At 35.7% G+C, this 26720-nt stretch overlaps 1 protein-coding gene across 1 annotated transcript in view; it reads left to right on the top strand.

Moving 5' to 3' along the window:
• The window catches only part of SLC30A7 (solute carrier family 30 member 7), an 86190-nt gene extending 64326 nt beyond the window's left edge, over positions 1-21864 (top strand). The window contains exons 9-11 of the mRNA XM_049765757.1: positions 4192-4282; positions 7998-8147; positions 20864-21864. Of these exons, the coding sequence (XP_049621714.1) occupies positions 4192-4282; positions 7998-8147; positions 20864-20911 (289 nt within the window). The 3' untranslated portion in view covers positions 20912-21864. The remainder of the gene's footprint in view (positions 1-4191; positions 4283-7997; positions 8148-20863) is intronic.
• The last annotated feature ends 4856 nt before the right edge of the window (positions 21865-26720 follow it).

Raw genomic sequence — 26720 nt, forward strand, 5'->3', positions numbered from 1 at the left:
TTTTTAAATCTATTCTCTAGCAGTTGATTTTTTTTGGTTTTGGTTTTTGGGCCACACTCGGTGACGCTCAGGAGTTACTCTAGCTATGCGTTCAGAAGTAGCTCCTGGCTTGGGGGAGTTGATTGTTTTCTTGCTGAACAAAAAATAAAGATAAAATAAGTTGATTAGATATTTAATCTACTTCCTCATTTTAAAAATGAGAAAATTGATGTTCTTGGCTATATAATGAAAGAATTAGAATTAAACTAAAAATGAAATATGGATCAAAGAATGTGCTCAGTGTACTTAGCTCTTTCCAGCCATGTAGTAGAAAACAGATTTCATTGGGAATGTTACAGTCAATTACTGATTTTTATATTACTAAGTAGCTTGATAGATCATGGTTTGGTAGTGATCTTTGAGTGCATAACAAACATAGTCATTGAAATAATGCTAATTTACATTTTTATCTTATAGTTTATCTTGATTCAGGAACCTGGGCATAGCTAATGGAGCTTTCAGGGTAGCTCAGGCCTTTCACAAGCTGGCAACTAAATTGTCAGCCAGTGTTATTGTCACTTCTTGGTCTATAGAAGAGAGAATGCACATCAACTATCACTGAAGTGATTATTAACAGTATTGAGATTTCTTTAGGGATGCTAACTAAGAGTCTTATCTTACTTTAAGAGATGAGTTTCCCTAAATTGAGCTTATAATACAGTATCTAGGAATGAGTGAGGAGAGCATGATAGGAATGAGATGGAAGTCAATTTTTTGACCTAACCTTTTGAGTGCTGTCTCATCACTTTTTCTATAGCAGTAATCAGTAATTGCTCTCATTAGGTATAATTCACACTCAAGGTGGGAGATAACACAGACCTCTAACACTAAGGAGGAAAGGTTATTGAAATAAATCTGAAGCTGCCTGTCCACTTGACTTAGGCAAATAAAATACTTGAAAGTCAGTGTTAATAATGCAAGTAATGCTACAGAGATTATTGTAAATATGTACATTAGAATAAGGAAGAGGTGTTGGAATCACGAAATAATGTTAGAGGGTCAGATAGTATAATGGGTAGGGCCTTGGATATAGTCAACCTGTGTTCAATTCCTAACACTCCCTAGAAAGGAAAGAAAAAGGGAAGGAAGGGAGGGAGGGAAGCAGAGAGGGAGGTAGGCAGGCAGGCTCTGGTTGGTTTTAGATGTTAATTTATCTGGTGTTATGACTCATTAGTGTTTAGAGCTTGAGACTCATTGAATCTCATTGAGATTCATTGAGGCCATAACTCATTGGTAGTTTAGAACTTGAGATCATCCTAGCATTGCTCAGGGAGTCTGGGGGCCATTACTTGTGATTTTTTAGCCTGTGTGGCTGGACAGTGCACTACAGGGCCTTAAGGATATGGTACTATGGGGCCATACCAATGATGAACAGAGACCACCTGGGCCATACCTGGTGGTGTTGAGGAATCTTTGGAGCTATATAGGATTATGCTAGGGACCGTGCAGCAATATAAATAAATGGGATAAACTGAAAATTGAGGGGCTGTCTCCATGCCCAAGCATGAAAGTTTTAGGGAATAATAAGAAATCAAAGGAGATATCTACTTATCCTCGACCCTTAAATCATTAACTGCGACTCAGGTGTCAGTGCTCCAATCAAGTGTGCAATCTCTAGTAAGCATTGAGACAACTATAAAAAGTATGCAAGTACAGCAACCAAGTATGCATGTCATACATATATACTATTATCACATTATACAACAAGAGCAAGGAAAACATCAAAAAATATTTTTAAAGAATATTTTCACTTGATTTGATTTGATCTGTCTGTTGAACTATTTAGCTTATTTTTGTGCCCTCTACACTGTTGGTCATTTTGTGTCCATTTCTTCACTATATTCAATTAAATATTAGTTGTATGTGTTTCTCATAGTTATCCTCCTTTTCTAATGTTTATCTGTGTCTACTTAAAGTATGAGAGTAGTTTAAATTTTTTCTTTGTAGGATCATCCTATTCAGATTCTAAAACAATATCTGTGTTTGTGTCATTCACTTAATCAGCAATTGTTATTGGAAACCCATTGACTAGCATATTCAAGGCCTCCTTAAAAATATAATAGTGAAATGAAGCAAGACTAATCTCTTTTAGTGAATTTTTATGAATACCCTTTCTTTTTCTTAATATCTTTAAGAAACACATCTAATCATCTATGGTAACTTTAGTTTTACTCTTCCTACTAGACTTTTCTTGAAAGCTGTTATATATTTCTTTCATATCTGTTTCCTGAAAGTATATTCAGGAAGGCTTGGATATTTTGAAATTTTACAGTTTAAAAGAATACACAATTGGCTTAAGCTTTATTGAAGTTATTTCTCTTGAAAGTTTTTTATTGCTGTGATTTACTAGATTGTTCATAATAATAGTGTTTTAGGCACTAAATATTCCTACACCATTCCCAACACCATCTTCCCTCCAACAATGTCCCTAGTTTCCCAACCCAGCCTTGTAAGCATAAAGACATTTACTTCATGTTGTTTGTTACAACACAAAGGTACCTGGAATTACCAAAATTTTGATCTGTGAGTTCATTTGTAATAATGGTTAAATCTCTCCATCATGTTATGAAAGCCATTGAGGATTTATTGGGCTGTGGTTGATGCTATTTGAGCCTTCTGTTTTATTATGCTCACAATCTTAGTGATCTCTCTGTGACTTTCCTATTAGATTGTCTGTGATCTTACTGGGTTGACACTACATGAAATTTTGAGGTGTCCAGTATCTATAGATCTGGGTAAATACAGTTTGACTGTGTTCAGTTGTGGCGCTGGGAAGTTTCTATTGGAAGGTGAAGGGTGTTGCTGTGGGCTTCTGGCAGAAAGGAAGTCTGCCCAAATTCTGAGAGGGCTCCAGAGTTGTTAGCTCCAACCAGATACCTGGGGTGATTTGGTGACCATTATGTTCTTTTGGAACTTAGGTGTGGAGCTTTTTTTTTTTTTTTTTGTACTGCTAGCAAGATGGTTAGGGTTATGTGAGGAGCTGCTGGGTGTCCAGTAGTTGGGGGTGTGGGGATTCATTCCACCCCCAATCTGAGTATTCTAGGATTTTCATCTTGTAGGCTGGTCCCATCTGAGAAGAATCAGCTGCTTGTTGTTATTATTTTTTTATTTCAGTTATTTCTGACCTCTCCTTTAACCTACTTTAGATCTTACTACTTGACTTAACTGACTCATTAAATCACCAAAAGATGGTTGCCATTAGTTTGGGGGCTGCTTTTGGGCCATATCCAGCAGGGTTTAGGGATTGTTTCTGGCTCTGTGTTCAGGAGTAATCCCTGGTCATGGGGACTGGATGCATGGCTAGGATTAAATCAGAGTTGGCAGTATGCAAAGCAAATTCTTAACCTTTATGCTATTGCTCCACTCTAAAAGTGTTTTTGTTTGTTTTAAATGTGGGTGGCTGGGATTCCTTAATAATTCTAGTTCTATTCTAGTTAAATATGTCAAAAATAAAAGCAAACAAGACTTTCAAGTGATTTTGACGTACAGATAGTTTGCAGAACTGTTTCATAATAGTCACTATCATTATTCATTACACTCTTGTATACATTTAACTTTTCAAATAGCCTAAATAATGATTTCCAAATACTAGTTGAAGACTAGCTGCATCAATATATACAAATTTGGGTACTCTATTCCATAGAGTTATTGGTTCATTAGATTAGTGGTTTTATTTAAACCTTTCTTTTAATGTAATGAAATACAACTGACATAGAATCAGATTAGAAAAATATTAAACACATGTATTAATATACCATAATGATACCTTTGTACTTAATGATACTTTAAGGATTAAAGGTACTATTCAGAAAAAATATAAGTAAATAATTTCTAAATGTTAAAAGCCATTTGGCCATGATAGGTTTTAAAAATTAACTTGGAAATATCTGGTGATTTGTCATATTATAAATAACTTGAGTGACTCTGTGTTTAAATACTACTTAGTATTTTAAGTATAATCTTTCATATATTGATACATTTATCTAATTCTTTTACTTTAAACTGTTAACCCTTTGAAAATTAGAATAACTAGGTTATATGATTTATTTTTATTAACTTTACTATATTCTGTAAAAATGCATACTATGATTGTCTCTCAAGAGGGATTGTCAGATGTGATTTTAATAGATTTGTTCTTTTTGTTTTTATTAGTGTTATTCCTCTTTTAAAAGAGTCAGTTGAAATCTTAATGCAGAGAACTCCTTCCCTGTTGGAACATAATCTGCCTCAGTGCTATCAGAGGGTAAGTTTTAAAGCTTTACATTGGTTCTAAACTGGTAGGACTTTTTAATCACAAATAAAGTATTTTTTCTGAGATTGGATACTGACAATGACTGTCATTAATACAAACCAGAATAAAATCATTGGAAAATGTTAAAATTTTCTTTTAAAAAATGTGCTTGAATAGCATAGTGGTAAGGCTTTTTGTCTTGCACACAGCCAACCCTAGACAGACCTTGGTTTGATTCCCAGCATCGCAGACTGTCCTTTGAGGCTACCAGGTGTGGCCCAAAAGCCAAAGAACCTCCACAAAAAGTGCTTGAAAGAGTCCTGATCTAGAAATTAAGTAATAATTTCGAAATTTATATACAAATGATATATGCTTTTATTTAGCATATATTTTTAAGCTTCGATATTTGTACCAGATATTTTCATAAGATACTAATGATGTAGTGAAAAACAAGTTAGACAGAAACCCTGTTCTGAAAGGGCTTACAATTTAGTAGGGTCTTAGCAACATAACAAATAATATATAGAAGGAGTAGATGGCCAGTGAATTTACTAAATCATAATCAAGGAAGTTACAACATTGATGATAATGAACCAACATAAAATTCTAGAGAAACATATTCCAGGAAACTGATAATGCCAATGCAAGAAAATTTCTATGACTGGAACTAATTTAGTCTGTTAGAAAAAAAATAAAAAGAAGAAAAACAAGAAAACATTGTGGCTGAAGCATAATAAATAATAAATACAGGGAAGATTGGCTGGAAATTCTGGGAAAAATGTCAAGGAACGTTGAGGTTTTGGTGATACTAAGCATTTTATATGTCATGCCAGTTTATTGGAAAACATTGGCTAGGGTTTAGCTAGAGAAATTGTCATAAAATATTGTTTTTACCAGGTTACCCTGCTTGCTATTAAAACAAAATAATTTGAGTTTTTGGAAGAGTTTAAGCAAAGAAAATATAAATATTGTGACCTAAGGGTGGTTGTAAAGTGAGGAAAGACAATTTTCCCTCTACCCTTATTATTTTTTTTTAGTTTTTTTCTTTTATGGCCATGCATTGCAGTGCTTAGGGCTGACTCCTGGCTCTTTGCTCAGAGATCACTCCTATTGGTGCTCAAGAAACCATGTGCTGGGCCAGTGATCGAACCAAGGTCAGCTGCATTCAAAGCAAAACTCTTAATTTAACCCTTGTACTATCTATCACTCCAGCTCAAATTTTCTGTATGTGGTTTTGCTTTGCTTTGTTTTTGTGGGGAAAGTTGGTCTACACCGAGCAGTGCTCAGGCCTTACCCCTGACTGTCTGTTCAAGGATCTCACCTGGCAGTGTTAGGGTGAACTTACTTAAGCCCCATGCAAGGCAAATATCTTTCTGGCAGCTATGCTATATCTCTGCTCCTCATATTTTTCCCTTTTACATTATGTATGATATTTTCTGTATTTCAAAAAATAAATCCTACATTTTAAAATAGTTACTGTATTTTTAAAAATTTGAAAACCTTGACAAATTAATTATGTAGTTATACAGATAGTTAAAATAGTTTAAATCTAAATAGTTAAATATAAATGGTTAAATAGTTAAATCTAAAATAGTTAAAATAGTTTAAATCTACATTTTAAAACACTTATTGTATTTTTAAAATTTTGAAAATCTAGACATTTAATTATGTAGAGATACAGATACCTAAAAGTAGGGGCCAGAATGATAGTACAGCAGATAGGATATTTGCTTTGCACGTCTTAACCTCACCATCCCATTTGATCCCCATTTGATGCCAGGAGGCGTGAATCTTGAATCCAAAGCCACAAATAACTGCCCAAGCACCTTAAGGTGTAGCCCCAAAGTTGAAATAAAACAAAACATCCCAAAAAATACCCCAAATACCTAAATATATTTTCAGTTATATACACTATTTACTGAATAATTACTTGATCCAGGCACTATTCTGAGTTATGATACAAAACTTAAGTAAACAAAAATTATAGTTACCCTTACTGATCTTAAGTTCTGCCAGATGAGATAGGTAATAAATAATATCGATAATGTATGTAATGCAGTGTGTAATATCCTCTGTTAAGAAACAAAGCAGAAAAACATGAAAAGGGAAATATTGTCTTGGTAGATAGAATAGCATGAGAAGGGCCTACTGAGAAGATGACATTTCAATGAAGTCACAAAGTAAGGTATGCAAAAATATAGAAGGAAGGTCACTACAGGTTGAGGGGATATCAAATACCTTGAAACAGTACACCTAACTTCCCAAACAATGTGGAACTTGTGGCTGAGGAGGGAAAGCAGGAAAAAGAAAATTCAGAGATTAATTAAATAAGGTTATAAGGGCCCATATGATTTGGGCCTATATATAGTCAATGTGAAAGCCTTCATTTCTCCTGAGTATGGAAACCTATTGGAGGATTTTGGTAGAGCAGCACTGTCTGATCTAATGTACCAGGGTTTCATTTTATAGTGAGAATAGATGGATAATCGAAAAATTGATCATTTAATAAGATTATAATAACATAATATTAGACTAGAAGAGATCAAGCTGACTTTAATTAAACTAAGCATTAAAATGGTGAGAAGATTGGGGCCGGAGAGATAGCATGGAGGTAGGGCATTTGCCTTGCATGCAGAAGGACGGTTGTTCCAATCCTGGCATCCGATATGGTCCCCCGAGCCTGCCAGGAGCAATTTCTGAGCATAGAGCCAGGAGTAACCTCTGAGCACAGCCTGGTGTGACCCAAAAAGGGGGAAAAATTTAAATTCTACTTAATTATAATAGTTTGTATTGATCTATTATATTGATATATAATATTGATATATTATTTATATAGTATTCATAATCTACTTGATATATATGTACATATTTTTAAATTTTGAGGGTTATGCTTGGTTGGTGGTTCCCAGCTTAATTTTCCTGGGTTACTCCTAGCAGTCCTTGGGGACCCTAGAGAGCTGGAAAACAAACCCAGGCCTCTTACATTCCAGCCTACATCTTGAGCCTCCCTTTTATGGTTTTTAAAATATTGCTTATATATTTGAGTTGATTTCCTTTTTTTTTTTATTTTGTTTAATTCCATTGCCTCTCTATTTTATAACTGCCATCTGTCAGAGATCTTGCTTGCCAGTGGTTCTTAATCTAAGCCCTGGAAACTTTCAAATAACCATTAGAAAAAACAGAGAGCTCTCTCACCCTTTTCTGTTGCCTTCTGATGTAAGAAAGAAGATGGAATTTATTCATTTATTTTTAAATAACATCTTTATTTAAGCACCATGTTTAGAAATATGTTTGTAATTGGGTTTTAGTTATGGAAAAATTATAAAAATTGTCATAAAAAATGCCTCCATCTCTCTCTTTCTTGGGCCCAAAGTCATTGGTAAATATCTGGGTCATTGATTTTTCTCCCACACTACTTTCCTTCTCATTTTGTTCAGTTTATTTTGTTCTTTTTCTACTTTCTTCATTCACTAATATTTATATTTGTTCTATGATTAGTGCATTTGAAATTTTAAAGTTCCCTTCAAATTCTGATATGTGTTCATTAATAGTCCCCAAACACCTGCCATGTCATCAGACATGCTCTATCGTTACTTGACAATTTATAGCCTACCTGCCACTTTCGCAAACTAGAGAGTAAAATCTGTGTGTTTTTGTGAACTTTTTTAGTAGGAGGGGAACACTTTTTACTTGGTTATTATGTTAATAACTGACCTTGATGTTTTAGGTTCAACAGTTGCAAGGAGTTTATAGTTTACAAGAACAGCACTTTTGGACCTTATGTTCTGACGTTTATGTTGGGACTTTGAAATTAATAGTAGCACCCGATGCTGATTCCAGATGGATTTTGAGCCAAACACATAATATTTTTACTCAGGTATGATATTTTTCCTTGCCTGTTTTAAGAATCAAAATTTATCTTATCTTCTAGTTTTAATCATGTATACTACTTGATATGTTAAATATTATATGTATAAGTGATACAATAAGAAGGAAACAGGGCCGGGCGGTGGTGCTAGAGGTAAGGTGCCTGCCTTGCCTGCGCTAGCCTTGGACGGACCGCGGTTCGATCCCCCAGCGTCCCATATGGTCCCCCAAGCCAGGAGCAACTTCTGAGTGCATAGCCAGGAGTAACCCCTGAGCGTTACCGGGTGTGGCCCAAAAACCAAAAAAAAAAAAAAAAAAAAAAAAGAAGGAAACAAAATGAACTTTTTTCCAATCTCAGCTGAGTTTGAGAGATTCTTTTTTTTTTTTGGTTTTTGGGCCACACCCGGCGGTGCTCAGGGGTTACTCCTGGCTGTCTGCTCAGAAATAGCTCTTGGCAGGCACGGGGGACCATATGGGACACCGGGATTCGAACCAACCACCTTTGGTCCTGGATCGGCTGCTTGCAAGGCAAACACCGCTGTGCTATCTCTCCGGGCCCGAGTTTGAGAGATTCTTAATTTACTTATCTCATCATTGTACTGATTGGAGCTGTAAGCAAATGTAGATTTTCCTTTACTTATACTACTTGTAAGAAATTTCCCCAAAACCAAAAAAAAAAAAAAAAAAAAAAAAAAGAAAGGGCCGGGCGGTGGCGCTGGAGGTAAGGTGCCTGCCTTGCCTGTGCTAGCCTAGGATGGACCGTGGTTCGATCCCCCGGCATCCCATATGGTCCCCCAAGAAGCCAGGAGCAACTTCTGAGCGCATAGCCAGGAGTAACCCCTGAGCGTCACAGGGTGTGACCCCAAAACCAAAAAAAAAAAAAAAAGAAATTTATATACTGCTTGAAGACAAGAACTCTAGAATAGCATTTGGAATAAAAATAATGATTTGTTATTAGCCTTAGATCAAAGCTAAGCACTGTGTTGATAAATTTTTTTTGTGGGATAACAATGCCATTATTTCTTCTCTTTTATAATAGTTTAATATTAAGCTATTTAAAGTTCTTTTCAGTGGTCTATTTGGAATCATGAGTTAGCCAATACATGCCTGCAGCCAAATTGTTTCAGTTAATGCCATCATAAGTAAACATAGTACTATGACTAATAATCAAAGTTAGAGTGGTCAGTATACTATATTGGGAGAATGAAAACATGTCAGTACCATTTAAGGAGAATTCTTTTTTCAGTCTAGCTGGCTGGAATTACCTGGGAAAATAATCTAGATGTTGACACTACTGCTAGAATTATATAGGAGAGTGCAGGCATTTTTATGCCAAGGCCATTTGGATATTTATAGCATCTTTTCTGGACCATATGACACAGGCAAACGAGCCAGAGGTTGCTGACAACATGTATTTATCATGTACCTGGGCCAGACTGTATGATTCCTGGACCTTATATGGGCCAGTCTTTACCACCCCGGAATAGATCTAAAGCGGAAACTGACTACATGCCTTTAAAAAAATCAATGTTTGGGGCCAGGGAGATAGCACAGTGGTCGGGCATTTGCCTTGCACGCAGCTGATCCAGGACAGAGGGTGTTTCGAATCCCAGCATCCCATATGGTTCTCCATGTCTGCTATGAGTGATTTCTGAGCTCAACCAGGTGTAACCCCAACCCCACCCCCCCCAAAAATCAGTGTTTATAGGGTCAGAAAGATAGCTTCATTGGATGAAAAATGCATGTGTGAGGCCCTGGTTTGATTCCTGACACTGTATAGTCCCATCAGTCCTGCTAAGAATAGCACTGGTTGGCCATGAATGCTGCCAGATCTTAAACAATTCTGGAGAAGCCTTATAGAAGTATTGGTGTTGGAAACGGAGACTAGTACAGGGGTTAAATCATTGGCCTTGTACACTACTTCCCTGGTTTGGGTTTCAGCACCACATATGGTTCCCCAAATGCCATCAGGAATGATCCCTGAGTGAAGATTCAGTAGTAACCCTGGAGCACCACCAAATATGGCTCCAAAACAAAAATAAATTAAAAGGTGGTATCAGAGGCTGGAGAGATCCTTAAGACAGTAACATATATAACTAACATACAACTGCAACTGCAGCCATGGTACTGGTTTTGATCTCGGCACCACATGTGCTTTTTCATGCATTGTCAAGTGTTTGATTATAGAAGATAATTCTTAGGGGATTCTCCTTGATGGACTTTCTTGTAAAGTAGCAAGCTATCTGATTTTCAAATGTTTCAGCAAAAGTAAAAATTAAAAATAAATTTATGTATAGAAAAATAAAGCAGATGTGGTAAAATATTAACAATTAGTGAACAGAGGTGCTGGGTAGATATATACATATTACACTATACTTTTGGCTTTGTTTCTTTTTATTTTGGGGCCACACCCAGGGCCACACCCGGTTGATGCTCAGGGGTTACTCCTGGCTAAGCATTCAGAAATTGCCCCTGGCTTGGGGGGACCATATGGGATGCTGGGGGATTGAACCACTGTCCTTCCTTAGCTAGCGCTTGCAAGGCAGACACCTTACCTCTAGTGCCACTTCACCAGCCCCGGCATACCCAGCATTTCTAAGGGGTTACTTCTGTCTCTACACTCAGGAGTTATTCTGGTTTATGCTTGGGGGACTTTTTGGGACACCAAGGATTGGGCCAGCCTTGTGCAAGATAAATACCCTACCCACTGTATTATTGCTCCAAGTCCTGAATTGTTTTTAATTTTTCTATTTAACCAACTTTATTACATACATGATTGTGTTTGGGTTTCAGTCATGTAAAGAACACCACCCATCACCAGTGCAACATTCCCATCACCAATGTCCCAAGTCTCCCTCCTCAAAACCCAACCCCTGCCTGTACTCTAAACAGGCTCTTCATTTCCCTCATACATTCTCATTATTAGGATAATTCGAAATGTAGTTATTTCTCTAACTAAACTCATCTCTGTTTGTGGTGAGCTTCATAAGGTGAGCTGGAACTTCCAGCTCTTTTCTCTTTTGTGTCTGAAAGTTGTTATTGCAAGAATGTCTTTCATTTTTCTTAAAACCCATAGATGAGTGAGACCATTCTGCGCCTTTCTCTCCATCTCTCTGACTTATTTTACTCAGCATAATAGATTCCATGTATAGGAAAATTTCATGACTACATCTCTCCTGACAGCTGCATAATATTCCATTGTGTATATGCACCACAGTTTCTTTAGCCATTCATCTGTTGAAGGGTATCTTGGCTGTTTCCAGAGTCTTGCTATGGTAAATAGTGCTGCAATGAATATAGATGTAAGGAAGGGATTTTTGTATTGTATTTTTGTGTTCCTAGGATATATTCCTAGGAGTGGTATAGCTGGATCATATGGGAGCTCGATTTCCAGTTTTTGGAGGAATCTCCATATTGCTTTCCATGAAGGTTGAACTAGAGGGCATTCCCACCAGCAGTGGATAGAGTTCCTTTCTCTCCACATCCCCGCCAACACTGTTTGTTCTCATTCTTTGTGATGTGTGCCAATCTCTGGACTGTGAGGTGGTACCTCATAGTTGTTTTGATTTGTATCTCCCTGATGATTAGTGATGTGGAGCAATTTTTCATGTGTCTTTTGGCCATTTGTATTTCTTCTTTGTCAAAGTGTCTGTCCATTTCTTCTCCCCATTTTTTGATGGGATTAGGTGTTTTTTTCTTGTAAATTTCTGTCAGTGCCTTGTATGTTTTGGAGATTAGCCCCTTGTCTGATGGGTATTGGGTGAATAGTTTCTCCCACTCAGTGGGGGGCTCTTGTATCCTGGGCGTTATTTCTTTTGAGGTGCAGAAGCTTCTCAGTTTAATATATTCCCATCTGTTAATCTCTGCTTTCACTTGCTTGGAGAGTACAGTTTCCTCTTTGAAGATGCCTTTAGTCTCAATGTCCTGGAGTGTTTTACCTATGTGTTGTTCTATATATCTTATGGTTTCGGGTCTGATTTCGAGTTCTCTCATCCATTTGGATTTAACCTTTGTACATAATGTTAGCTGGGGGGTCTAAGTTCAATTTTTTGCAAGTGGCTAGGCAGTTATGCCAACACCACTTTTTGAAGAGGCTTTCTTTGCTCCATTTAGGATTTCTTGCTCCTTTATCAAACATTAGGTGATTGTATGTCTGGGGAACATTCTAAGTATTCAAGCCTATTTCACTAATCTGAGGTCCTGTCTTTATTCCAATACTATGCCGTTTTGATAACTATTGCTTTGTAGTACAGTTTAAAGTTGGGGAAAGTAATTCCTCCCATATTCTTTTTCCCAATGATTGCTTTAGCTATTCGAGGGTGTTTATTGTTCCAAATGAATTTCAAAAGTGCCTGATCCACTTCTTTGAAGAATGTCATGGGTATATTTATAGGGATCGCATTAAATCTGTACAATGCTTTGGGGAGTATTGCCATTTTAATGATGTGAATCCTGCCAATCCATGAGCAGAGTATGTGCTTCTATTTCTGCGTGTCCTCTCTTATTTCTTGCAGCGGAGTTTTATAGTTTTCTTTGTATAGGTCCTTCACATTTTTAGTCAAGTTGATTCCAAGATATTTGAGTTTGTGTGGCACTATTGTGAATGGGATTGTTTTCTTAATGTCCATTTCTTCCTTATTACTATTGGTGTATGGAAAGGCTATTGATTTTTGTGTGTTAATTTTGTAGCTTCCCACCTTGCTATATGAGTCTATTGTTTCTAGAAGCTTTTTCGTAGAGACTTTAGGGTTTTCTAGGTAGAGTTCATGTCATCTGCAAACAGCGAGAGCTTGACTTCTTTCTTTCCTATCTGGATTCCCTTGATATCTTTTTCTTGCCTAATCACTATAGCAAGTACTTCCAGTGCTATGTTGAATAGGAGTGGTGAGAGAGGACAGCCTTGTCTTGTGCCAGAATTTAGAGGAAAGGCTTTCAGTTTTTCTCCATTGAGGACAATATTTGCCTCTGGCTTGTGGTAGATGGCCTTAACTATATTGAGAAAGGTTCCTTTCATTCCCATCTTGCTGAGAGTTTTGAATAAGAATGGGTGTTGGACCTTATCAAATTATTTCTCTGCATCTATTGATATGATCATGTGATTTCTATTTTTCTTGTTGATGTTGTCTCTACACTCAGGAGTTATTCTGGTTGATGCTTGGGGGACTGTTTGGGACACCAAGGATTGGGCCAGCTTTGTGCAAGATAAATACCCTACCCACTGTACTATTGCTCGAACTCCTGAATTTATTTTTAATGGAAAGTTAAAAAATAAAAACACTCATGGCTTCTTATTACTACCAGAATAAAGCCCAGACTTTCTAGCATGATCTAGTTAAGTTTTTAAACCTCTTTCTTCCTCTTGCCACAAACTACCTCAGTAGTAAAAATTATTACTCTTCTGTATAGGACAAAATACTAGGCTAATGTAAAAGTCCAATTTAATTTATTTCTTTATCTCTGAGCTCACTAAGTCCCCTCTAAGATGCATTGCTTTATTCTCTGATAAGCATAGCATTTCATCTGCAAGGTCATACCAAGTGCCATGATTTTGCACTTCCACACTTAGAAAATGTTTATATAAGCAGACAGTGACAGAGACATATCTCATCTTTAGAAAAGGACAGCAGATTATAATATACAGTTTAGTTAAATTCAACTTTGATAAATTTATTTAAAAGATAATCTCTCTTTAATAAAGATATAGTTAGGTTTCTTTGGGAAAATAATATATCATTTTTGTGTATATATAATAACCAGGGAGATCATTTAAATTGTAATGACAGTGAGGCTTACTCTAGTACTAAACAACATACTGTTACCATTTATTTTACTACAGAATTATTTTCTTTGGGGGATGGGTCAGCCACATGTCAGGGACACATTATCACTGCTATTATATCTCTCTGATCCATACTATCCTATTTTAAGACCAAGGGTTAGTGCAACTAGCAATAATTTTGATTTTTCTGTTGTTTATTTTAGATTATTGCCACCTTTAATCTTATTTTTCTGCCAGTTATATCAGACCCTGATATCCATGACCTTCTGTTGATCCCCCTATACCCTGGAGTCTCACAAGACTTTGGCACTTGGTCATGCTTTTCCAAGTAATGCATTTTCTAGGATTTGAAGTGCTCAAGCAGCTGGTGTGTGCTTAAGAACAACTGCATTTGTAACTGAAGAAGGGGGGAGGGAAGCTCTTCTGGTAACCCTAGAAATCTTGGCTTTTAAAATGCCGGACATTGAAAGTTTATTCAGCTGCTTTTTTGGTTTTTGGAAACTCTGAAAATAGTTTCAGCCCTTTTATCAGCTCAAGTCCGTCCAGTGATTTCATTCCTTGCAGAGCTGGGTCTCTTGAGGTTCATGTTGAAGATGGTTAAGCACATTTTTCCCTGAAGTGGGTGGTGGTGGTGGTGGTGAGTATGGGGGCGGAATCACCCTAAAGTTAGAATATTATTCCATATAGTTAATATAGTAACTTTTAATTATTTTAAGTTCTTGTAATTTTAGCTTTAGTTAATGTATGGAAAATTGAAATGATTATTCATTTCTTTTCTTATGGTATAGAAATGAATATTCATATGTTAGGCATATATCTGGAGTTTTCAATAATACTTTCACTTTTTGAAATCAAATTGAAAAAGCTTTAATTGTTTTCTGAATTTTAAACTATATCTTTTATGCTATCAAAAGTAGTAAAACTCAAATTGCTTAATTATCTAAAAAGAAATCATTTTTTAGGAATGAATACTAGTTCTTGTAGAAAAACTTAAACACTTTTTGCTTCCGAAGTCCAATAGAAGGATTATTTTAGTAATAAATTATACATTTTAGTTTTATGTCATTGTGTCTTATAGCTGCTTTTGATTGAGAAGTTACATAATAATTTTTTATTTTAAAGTTAATGATGGTACAATTGATAAGAAACTTGCCTTGCATGTGATTGACTGAGCCATGCCACAAGTGATCCCTGATCATGGTGTGTGGCTCCTCCGTGAAAAACATCAAAAGTTCACTTTATAGTTTATATAAGGACAATTTTAAACATCCAAAGACAGAATTATGGCTTTCAGTTTGGTTTATTTGTTACTACTTCAGAAATGTATTTTGGGCATGCCTTTTGTGTGCTTATTTTCCATTGTTAATAATCTTTACTTACTAAACCAGTTTGTTTCCTGTGGATGAATAAAGACTACATGTGAACTTATGAAGTCTCTTCAGTACTTAGGTTTCTTTGAGATAAATTCTGTGTTAATCCATCTTTTAAACTACAGGATTTTCTGTTGGCATTAAAAACAAAACGAAGGACTGGATTGATAGCATGGCATTTGCCTTGTGTTTAGCCCATGTGGGTTCAATCCTTGACATCCCATATGGTCTCCTGAATACTACCAGGAATGAACCCTGAGTACTAAGCCAGGCGTAACTCCTGAGTACCACCAGGTGTGGCCCAACGCCCTACCAAAATAAATCAAAACAAACAAAAATATTTTTAAATCCTGCAAACAATAACAACTCTTCTTTCTAATTTTCCCTTTGCATTAACTTTAAATAAAATTTATTTTACTGTGCTTGCCAAAGAGGATGTTGTTATGGGCCAGATGCAGGGCCAAGGATTGAACTGGGGAAGGACACATTAACTTTTTTATTTTTAAATTTTATTTTATTGAAACACTTGTGATCTACAGAGTCCTTTATAGTTGAATTTTAGATATACAATGAGTTGGGTTCCTTCGCACCACTAGTGTTGACCTTCCTCCACAAATGGACCCACAGTGCATTCTATCCCACCATCCTTTGCCCCTTTAAGTTTAAGTTTAGATTGTTCAAGTTTAGGTCCCTTGGTTCTATTATCTTTGACTTTGGCTTGGATATTTAATTCTGTCCTTATTTATTTCCCTGCCAATACATCAGAGATCATTTGGCCCCTGGCCCCAGCCTTTCATTATTTTTTTCCTCTAAGTTTTAAAGAAAAATGCGGGAATATGTCTTAAAATATAGTAATCCGAGGACACATTAACTTTTAAGACATGAGTTAGAATTGAGTTATTTGGTGTGTGCAAACAGAATTGTTGATAAGAAAGCTAATTTTTTTTTCATGCGAGGTATCTGAGGAAGAAGAGAAAGGGAGACACTAGATTAGAAAATAGTTTTTAATTTTTTTATTTGAAACTGGAAATTGTTATTTTTATAATATTTTCACAGTTGTAACTATGATAAATTTCCAAAGCATCATTGTTTTATTTGAAAGATGCTTGAAAAAAGTTGAGCATGTACCTGAAATTTACACATTTTAACCTTTGGTTCCAAATCACTAAAGACTATCAAGCACAATGTGCACTAGTACTCTTTTAAAATAACAATCCTAACTTTTTTCTGTCTTCTTTTCTGCCTATTTCTGTTATGCTCCTTAATACCTAAATCTCCAGCTTCCTGCTTCAGCTTTTTGTGCTCTGTTCTTAAATAGAAGTTAACATAGATACCCAGGAAGGAACCAAAAAAGCCTCATGAACCCAAATGGGAGTTCTTCATTTCAGAAACCTCAGTCTCCACCACTAGCCAGTCGTCAACCTTCCTTCCTCTCCCCCAAGCCTTTACCCAAATTTAAGTCTGCTGGAGGAAGGAGAATGTACTTACCCCCTCCTGGGAAGATAGATATTTCCCTAACTATTCCATTACTTTTTATGCATTTTTCATATTTTCTAGGGGGCTTTAACCTTTTATATTGATTGGGTTCACCCACTTTGAAATATATCCTTATTCCATTTTTTCTTTATCGCATGATCTATACTTGATATTCTTCAGAACCAACCCTCTAAACATAGACTATAGAAGCAGCAAAGCTCCACTAATCTGAAATTATATGTACATTAGTTGCTTGATGGTGATGAGAGAGTAACAGCAGAGTAGTTTGCCAGCCTCACTCAGCATCCACTATGTATCAGGCACTGTGAAAACTTCCTATCTTGGTTCAGAACTTCCCAAGATAAGTGATAACATCACCACCAATTTATAGAAGGAACCTAGATTCAAGTTACGATTCTTAGAATTTCATCCTATCACTCATTGCTTTACTCATTCGGAGCTATAAAGAGTAAAACTGTTTTTCAAGAATTTATTTTATTGTGGTGAAGATGAATACTATTTTGTTTGGCCAGAAACTAATGTCACAGTATTCTGTAGGTTTTGGGAATTAGATATTATAAGCAAATGAATCCTCTCTTATAGCCATATTCCTGTTTATTTTTCCAAACTTTCCCTTCTTTTTTTCTTTTCTTTCTTTTACCTTTCAACAGCAATGAATATTATTGAGACACTTAGAAGTTAGTGGCATTTATTTTCACAGGTGCACATGTGTTCAAAATAGCTGTCTTTTCAGTTTAAAGTTGCTGGTTAAATTATGGCCTATACATTAGTCTTTGGATTGAGGACATAATGAGTATGGCATGGTTTTCTCATTTTAAGAACAATCCCTCAGCCAAATCATGGTGTCACCCCAGTGGTGGACTATTTGATGACATCAGTCAGAGTTGATATACAATATTTGTCAAATGTTTGATATGAGTAAATTGCTAAAAAAACACAAACCCACAAACATACCCTAGTTTGAATTTAGAGGGCCATATTGACCATAAGGTTCATTGAAAATTCCACTTTTCTCTCTGCTTTGAAGGAAATTGAGAAAGAAAATGGGAAACTGAGTTGCTTAAAGCTAGCCTCATTAGCATGAAATAATAAAGCAAAAAGACTAGCTGTTAGACTGAGCTTTTGTCTAAAGGGGCTGTCACCCCTCAAGGGGAAGAAAACATTGCCAGTAATTAACTCATGATTATGCAAAGATCAATTAACTTACCCTCTGTTTTTTCTATTAGCCTTACTTAGCCTTGGGCTATCTCATTTCTTGCTATCCTCATCACTATATTAGAGGTGTATGTGGTGGGGGAGATAACCCAATATTTTGTCCATTTTACTTTCATTACTAATTTTGTTAAAGAGAAATTAAGATAATGTACTTAAGGACAATAGTATTTTTCTCTAGATATTATTAGCTATTGAGGAATATTTCAGAAGTTTCTTAATTTCTTTATTTTAGAGTTGAATAAGTCAAATATGACTTAATGGATTATAAAATCCATCTTAATTTGTTTTAATTGCTTTTCATAGCTTATAACATTTCATAGAGATTCTTGTAATATTGAGTGAGGCATGTATAAAGGTTTTGTTGATTATTATCAAGTATCAGACCAACATAAATTTCTGAAATACATAGGCTTAATTTTAACATCATTATAAATGAGGGGAAATGTGATATGCTTTGACTCTCGCTCATTTTTATTTCAGAGAAGGAAATGAGCAATTCAGTTCATCCAACAAACATTTCTTCATGTTGTTGGGCACTACTTGAGGTTTTGGGAATCAGTTATGAAAAGGACTACATCTTTTATTTTGGAGATATTATATTACAGTGGGAGTGTGACAATAAGATGAACTGTACAGCAAATCAGTGTTATGTCAGAAGATGGGGCCAGAGCGATTGGGCAGGGGTGAAGTGTTTGCCTTGCTGACCCATTTGATCCCCACCAGGCATGTCCAATTCACCTAGTATTACCAGGAGTGATCCCTAAGCAGAACAAGGAAGTAACCTCTGAGCACCACAATGTGTGATCCTCAAAACAAGATTGAAACAAGTCAAAAATAGTGGGTTGGGCACTTGCCTCTCATGTAGCTGTCTTGTCTTTGATCCTCAGCACTCCATTTAATCCTCTGAGCCTCAGTAAGAATAATCCCTTAATACAGACCCTGCAGAAAGTAAACACCATGGAGGGCCAGGGAGATGGCTCAAAGGACTAGAACACATCGTTGCATTCAGGAGGCCCCATTTGGTCCACAACACAGCAACATCTCTTAAGCACGGCTCAATGTGGCTTGGAAACGACCGAAGTATATGGAAAGTGAGAGTTGTTTAGGGAGTGTGGGAGTCCCTGAGACAGTTGTCATCTTTGGTATCAAGCTCCGTTTCTTTTCCCCTATACCATATACCATATAGTTATCCCTATACCATAAACAATATAGTTATTTTCTGACATACTGTATTTATACCCCCTTAGCATCTCCACCCCTTCCTGACCCTTAGGTAGCTTATAAGCCCTATAGCTGCAAGAATGTTTTCATGTATTCTGTTCACTTTTGTAATTCCAAAGGATAGTAGTGTCATACCAAGAACTTTATGTTATACCTAACTTTATGATGTGAGTAGAGTATTTGTTGGACAAGTGAATTAAATGCATTTTTAATCAGTGATCATAAATGCACTGATCACTGGATCTCACTGCCAGCTGAGGAGAAAAGAACTGTCATAAGGGACATTCTTCTAGGCAGAAGGGCTAATGTGGATGAAACTGCGTAAACAAAGGGAAAACTAAGTATGAGATCAGAGGCAATAGGAATGTGTTTGTGCATATATGTGGGTGGGGGGAGTGTTCCATCTCTTGTTCCTTTGCTGAAATAGACCAACCAGTGTCAAAGAAAGAAAGAAAATTCTTGTGAGGTTCACAAATTTGGGAGTAATAGAAAGGGGACTGGATTTGCATTATTTTGAAAGTAGGACAATATGTTTTGCTAGCATGTGTAAAAAAAGTCAAAAATCTTAGAGTTAGCAATTATGACCAGGGTATACATTCCAGAATGTATTCTGGAAGGTTTGAGGAGAGGAATATTGTTCAAATTGGTTATGTCATAGTATTGGCCAAATTGAACAGTAAAGTAGATAAGAGATTCTACTCTGAAAATACAAATGGGCGAGCATATAGTCTGAAAGGACATTAGATTAGGTAGCAAAGAGAAAAATGAAGATATGAGAACTCAGTCTATGGTAATTTCAGTGTTTCATATTAAAGATTAGGAGGAAATAAGCCAACAAAGGAGACAGAAAGGTTTTAGTGAATATTTTCCAAAAGCTCAGAGCCAGAGGAAATATCTGAGTAGAAGAAGCCCTGTCTCTACTTCTTAGTGAAGAGATTTGAGAGGTGATAGGTGGAAGAATGTGTTTAAAATGGTTTTAAGAGGGGCTGGAGAGATAGCATGGAGGTAAGGCATTTGCCTTGCATGCAGAAGGATGATGGTTCAAATTCCGGCATCCCGTATGGTCCCCCAAGCCTGCCAGGAGCAATTTCTGAGCGTAGAGCCAGGAGTAACCCTTGAGTGCTGTCAGATGTGACCCCAAAACACACTAAAAATGGTTTTAAGAGAGAGAAAAAAGAGATGAAAAAAAAAAAAAAAGAAAAAAAGGAAATAAAAACAAAAAAAAAATGCAGGAGGGATCAGGCAATTTTGAGAAAATGTCTTTGAGTATTAAGCTTAAATCCAAAATTGAAGTGAGAACTTAGATTATAAAATGGCTAAATAACTAATAGCTGGTTTCACTTAACTAGTAGCTTGTTAAATGTTTACAAAGGACTTTTTACGGGAGGAGTTAGTCTGGATTAATTCATGATCTTAGCAGTTAAGTACTAGTGTATCCTCATGTATAGATGAGACGTCCCATGTCTTAAAATATCAGTAGCATGGTTCACATTTATGGTAATAAATGAAGGTTTATTTTTTAGAGATAATAGAAAAGTATATTTTATCTGTCTTATCCAGAATTATGAATGTTTCTTATTTTCTGAAATATGTAATCGGTTATTATTGGATTTTCTAATTTTCTTTTTTTTTAAATCCTTTTAGGCTGGAGTGAGACAGCTTTACGTACAGATTGACTTTGCAGCCGTTTAACAAATGAAAAGGAATTACGCTTTGTTGTGGACCTAATTTTATTGGTACTGTACAATCTAAAATATTGTACACAGTTTTTTAAAACAGAGAAATCACTACAACTCCTCAGCACCAAGTACACCAGGTAGAGTGGGTCAGTGGTGCTCTCTCAGGAGTCCACAGCCAAATCAGGATTAAGAGGATCTCTCCTAAGCTTTGGTCTCTTCCTTTGGACTCTTCCCTTCAACCACTTTGATTTCTGAGGGCTTTGGCTCAGGATTTTGTTTTTGTTTGATTACGTGATCCATTTCAGATTATTGATACTTCTCATCCTATTCAGTAAGAAATTCAGATTGTGTTCCTCAAATCATCTGGAATGTCTTTCATTGAACTTCTGGAAACCACTTCTTTTCATCCCCACAAAACCAGTGTTATAAAAGAAATAATAAAAGAAAAAGAAATGTGTTTTATATGTAATGTCACAGTTGTTGACGTTCTTCAGTATAATCATATGTTTGTAAAATTGTTTGTACCTTGCAAACTTATGAACCAAACCATATTGGGTTTTCCAAGTGCCTTTGCATCAGAAAATGTGCCAGCATTGAAATGTACCATCAATGGGGTCATAGATTTTTTTTTAAAATGGATCTTCTGTAATGTGTACAACTAAGACTTGTTAGTTTTATATACGGACTGTCTTTTTGTGTACTCCCATTCTAGGTTGAGATATGTAAAAAAATTTTTCTCCATTTTATCATAAAAATAAACAATGTTATTTTGCTTTTTAAATCAAATTCAGTTATCACTTAAATGACTGTGGAGTTTTATTATAAAATTTGCATATATGTTTATAGATATTTTCACTTATAAAGTATCTAAAATTTAAATCTCTTTAGAGTTCTGTCTGTCCAAACTGTTCCTTCCCCCTATCCCCCCCAAGATTTTTATTTTGGGGCAAGGGAAGTGGTGGGATTCGAGTGCTCAGTTACTTCTGGCTCTGTGTTCAGGGGTCATTCCTGATTGCACTTGGGGAACCATATGTGATACCAGGGATCAAATTAGGTCTGCTGTGTGCAAGGCAAGTGCTTTAATCTTGTGCTATCTGTTCAATCACCCCTCTGCTGTTTTATGGACTTTTTGGGAGGAAGGGGTTGGGGCCATATCCAGTGACGCTCAAGGATTACTCCTAGCTATGTGCTCAGAAATTGCTTCTGGCTTGGGGGACCATATGGGACACCGGGGGATTGAACCACGGTCCGTCCTAGGCTAGCGCTACCCCTTGTGCCACCGCTCTGGCCCCTGGACATTTTTTTTTTTTTTTGGGCCACACCCAGCGGTGCTCAGGGGTTACTTTTGGCTGTCTGCTCAGAAATAGCTCCTGGCAGGCACGGGGGACCATATGGGACACCGGGATTCGAACCAACCACCTTTGGTCCTGGATCGGCTGCTTGCAAGGCAAACGCCGCTGTGCTATCTCTCCGGGCCCATCCCCTGGACATTTTTAATAAATAGAAAATCAATGTAGAATGAAGAAAAAATAGTAGTGATATTTTTTAATTTTCAAATATCATGATATTCAATTTGATTTTTTTGTGTGTAAGCATTACATAATACAGTTACTTTCAGGAATTCTAAAGCACCCATTTTATCGAATTTGAAACTATTGAAAGTTATAGAATAAATATGAAAATATAGAACTCTTCCTCAACCAGGGATCTTAGAAACTAATAACTATGCTGAATTCTAAGTTCTTGTGTGTTTAGAAAATAAATTGCTATTTGAAATTAGGTTTTGAACATTCTACTCAAGTATTCTCTGTTTTGTGAAGAAATATTGGTCTGGAAATACATTTTTCATTGTACTTTATTTTGTCATAGTGTACATTATCTTTTAACTTAAAACTGTTGTGGTTCTTGGACAACCTTGTTGGATAGCAATTAGAATCAAGGCAAACGATAAGCACTTTTCACTGATATGACAGAAATCATTGCTGTTTTTGTCAAAGTTTTAGTATTTCCCCTGTGTTCAATGTACAATGTGCAAACTATCTCTCATTAGGAAAACTAGATTATTTTCACCAGGACTTTCTAAACTACTGAGAACTGCCATACTCTTGTCAGTGTTCTGTTTGTTGAAGATTAAGAAGTATTCAAAGGCATTTTTATTTAATGTTAGGCAAGAATTCCCATATGACATGTATTTAAATGAAATATTCATTGAGAGGGAATAAATATCCATTAATGATTCTGTTCTTTCATTTTGTGTAGATCATTGGTTGGGCTTTTGTAGCCACTACAAAACCTGCTAGAACTCTGGGATGTTCTGTGGATTTTGGCATGTTCTTTGTGAAAGCAGGGATTTTGGATGTGGGTCTTTAAAAACTATAAGTCTGGTAGGGGAGGTAGGACAGCATAAAACACTTGCTTGAAGCTGCCAAAAATAAAAAACAAAATGAAAAAACATAATTATACTAATATAGAAATCCTATTTGTCCTGGTCTGTACAACAGTGCAATTTGAATGTCCAGTTTTTCCTTTCACTGAACCCTTCATTCCAAATGCTTTTGTCAAGATATTCTTGTTTATCTTACTTTATCATTCTGTCATTACATGAATGAATGTTTTGGTGTTTTTTTGACAAAGCAGACTACACAATGTATTAACCTGACAAAGTAAATACTTCACCTATACAAGAGGTTGCCAGCCCATACACTAAGCAGGCTGGGCAGTAACATTCATACATTAAATTCATGTATTTAATGATTAGAGCAATACAAAAATTAGTGAGAAAAGCAATTCTTTAATATTTAGATAATTTTATTGGCACAGATGTAATACTAAAGAAGATAATTTTACTGAGCATACTACCTGATTATTATTATTAAAATAAATCTTTAATGTCCCTATAGTTGGTTAAACTCTTGTAAAAAAAATCTATAGCTGAGTTTAACTGCTAATATTCAAAATAAAAATATTGAGAACATATTTTTCATTCTCAGAAAATGTTTACCTAAGTAAACTTTTCTAAACAAATATACTGGTGCTAATTTTGTGTTTTACAACTTAATTTAGTATCAGATAGTTTAATATATGTATATTTTCTTCACTTTGCTCTCTGACACCTTGTCTACTTTTATGAAGTGTAACTCTCACTGTCATCCTATAGTGTTTTCTGGAGAGGCACAAGGAAATGGCATTAGCTGTTACTACTAGTATGATTTTCCTACATATATACACCAGTTAACATTATACTGTGACCTTTGTGCCATATGTAAAATAGCCAACTTATTAATTTCAAAATTCATGTGGTTAAATCAGCAAAATCATTGACTCAAGTGCTATTAATTAGAATTCCCTTTTATCTACAGTGGAATAATCCATTTTATAGAGATCATGAGTATGGCATCATCTTGTTATCAAGTGATAGGATTTATAAACAAAAACTTGTCATTGCCTACTCAAAATTCACACCTAGTCCTTCTGCCTCTCATTTTAAAGATGAGAAAATTTGAAGTCTAGAAAAATTGTTGTTTACTTTTGATTATAGAGCTCAAGCCTGAACAACAATTCAGGACTTCTGACTCCAAGTCTAGATTGTTTCTGTCTACTGTTCTGCCTCTAAAGTCTGATATCAGCCTTTCTGTAAATGTGATGAAGAAGCCTCTAACTTCCATTTTTGGTACATTAAAGCACTTTATAGAATTTCATTCTCATTTTTCATATCTAATTATTGAAGCTTAGCATATTATTTCCATGGTATTCTTTCTGAAAAATACAATTTTTTTTTTTACTTTTTACTCTTAGAAAGCTAATTCCTGATTAAAAATAACAATCTGATGATCTCTGTGCATTTTAATCTGTGACTAGCTTTTTTTTTTCTATTGATTGTCCACGGTTAAATCTAACTTAAACATTATTTTATTTTTTTTAATTTTATGTATTTTTCTTAGAAACCTGGTTAATTCACAGATTATATCATTTCATTCTTCCAATTGTAGTTTCAAGTCCCTGGAAAGCCTTTGCATTTTTAAGATTATTCTCAGAACCATACAAAATTGGGCATAAAATTTTTACTCAGAATAAATCTTATTGGGCAAAATATTGAAGAGTTACAGAATTCAAAATGCTAAATTGCTGCTTTCAACATTTTATTAAAAAATTACTTTGAAAACATTTTTCTGACATTTTTCAAACTAATTATTTTCCAACCCAGAACTTTGCCCAAGAGATTACTTTATTCTTTGAAAAATATTTTGTTTTTATTAATGGAAGAGATTATTTCAAGACTTCATTCCTCAGAACCATGATGCTCCAGATTTCCACCATATAGTCAAGACAGATTAAAATAAAATGAAAACTTACATTTCTGAAAAAAGTATTTGTATAGAAGTAAGTTCACCTGTATTTAAAAGCCAAATTAATGAGTCATTTTGATGATGGCATCTGTTGATTTCTGTTGAACCATTTCCTAAGAACAAATTATAAGAAAGTAAGAATGGAATGGAATCCTTACTAAGTATATATGTGCCAGGCTCTTTAAGTATCCTTTCAAATTATTAATCACATTTAAATTCATCACATTTCTCTACAAAATTTTGCATGATTTTACGATTGACAGCATTTCCAAATATATTTTTCTTTGTTTTTCTTAATTCCCGAGGAAGGAATTTTTACTTTCATTTTTCAGATGAGGATGCTATTACAAGAATTTAAATAACTTGCCTGGGGCCAGAAAGATAGCACAGCAGTAGGGCATTTGCCTTGCATGCAGCCAACTTGGAGGGACCCAGTTATATTCCACATCCATATTGTCTCCTAGCCTGCCAGGGGTGATTTCCGAGAGCAGAGCCAGGAGCAAGCCCTGAGCACCTCTGGGTGTGGCCCAGAAACCAATCAATGAATCAATCAATAAATAAAGTTAAAAAAAAAAAAACCTTGCCTGGTGAATGACCAAGATTAGAATAGACATGAAATAAAATGCTTTACATAATGCTTCTCTTAGTAAAGCATTCTACAATTATTAGCTTTCTAGATTTCTAAGTTGTTGCAGCCCCAAACAGACTTACAGAAGTAGTGAACCATGGTAAATTACTGTGGGAAATTTGTTATGTATGTAGAATCATTAATTCTTTCAATGCTCTCTATGTCTATTCCCCACCTTTACCACAGGACTTATGCAGACTAAAAATAATTAGAACTCCTTCAAGCACTTTTAAAACCTTAAGGGGGGGCCCGGAGAGATAGCACAGCGGCGTTTGCCTTGCAAGCAGCCAATCCAGGAACAAAGGTGGTTGATTTGAATCCCGGTGTCCCATATGGTCCCCCGTGCCTGCCAGGAGCTATTTCTGAGCAGACAGCCAGGAGTAACCCCTGAGCACCTCCAGGTGTGGTCCAAAAACCAAAAAAATAAAAAATAAAAATAAAAATAAAAATAAATAAAACCTTAAGGGGGAAAAAATGACAAGTTTTATTGACAGAATAAGCTGCTTGGGACTGATTCACAAGAGCCCCAGAAATTGAACTCCTGATTTACCAAGTTTATTAGGAAATTGTCTTCAAGAAGCACTAATCATTTTGTACTGTATTAAAAAGAAATAAAGGGCTTGATTCTTACTACATATTGTGGACACTTTTTCAAATTTATTAACACTTTAATACTTTTTCTAGAACTGTGAAAATTTGCTTTTGTCTTTAGATCATGAAGCAAAGTTTGTAACAAAGAATCTGTCCCAAATATCCTCCTTACTTCCATGCCTGTTATGAGTTTTGCTGTATATACGCAGTAAATGTTAAGTAGATAAGTGAATACTGTATATAGTGACTGGGAATAG

The sequence above is a fragment of the Suncus etruscus genome, chromosome 19 (assembly GCF_024139225.1).
Source record: "Suncus etruscus isolate mSunEtr1 chromosome 19, mSunEtr1.pri.cur, whole genome shotgun sequence".
NCBI classification, from domain to species: domain Eukaryota; kingdom Metazoa; phylum Chordata; class Mammalia; order Eulipotyphla; family Soricidae; genus Suncus; species Suncus etruscus.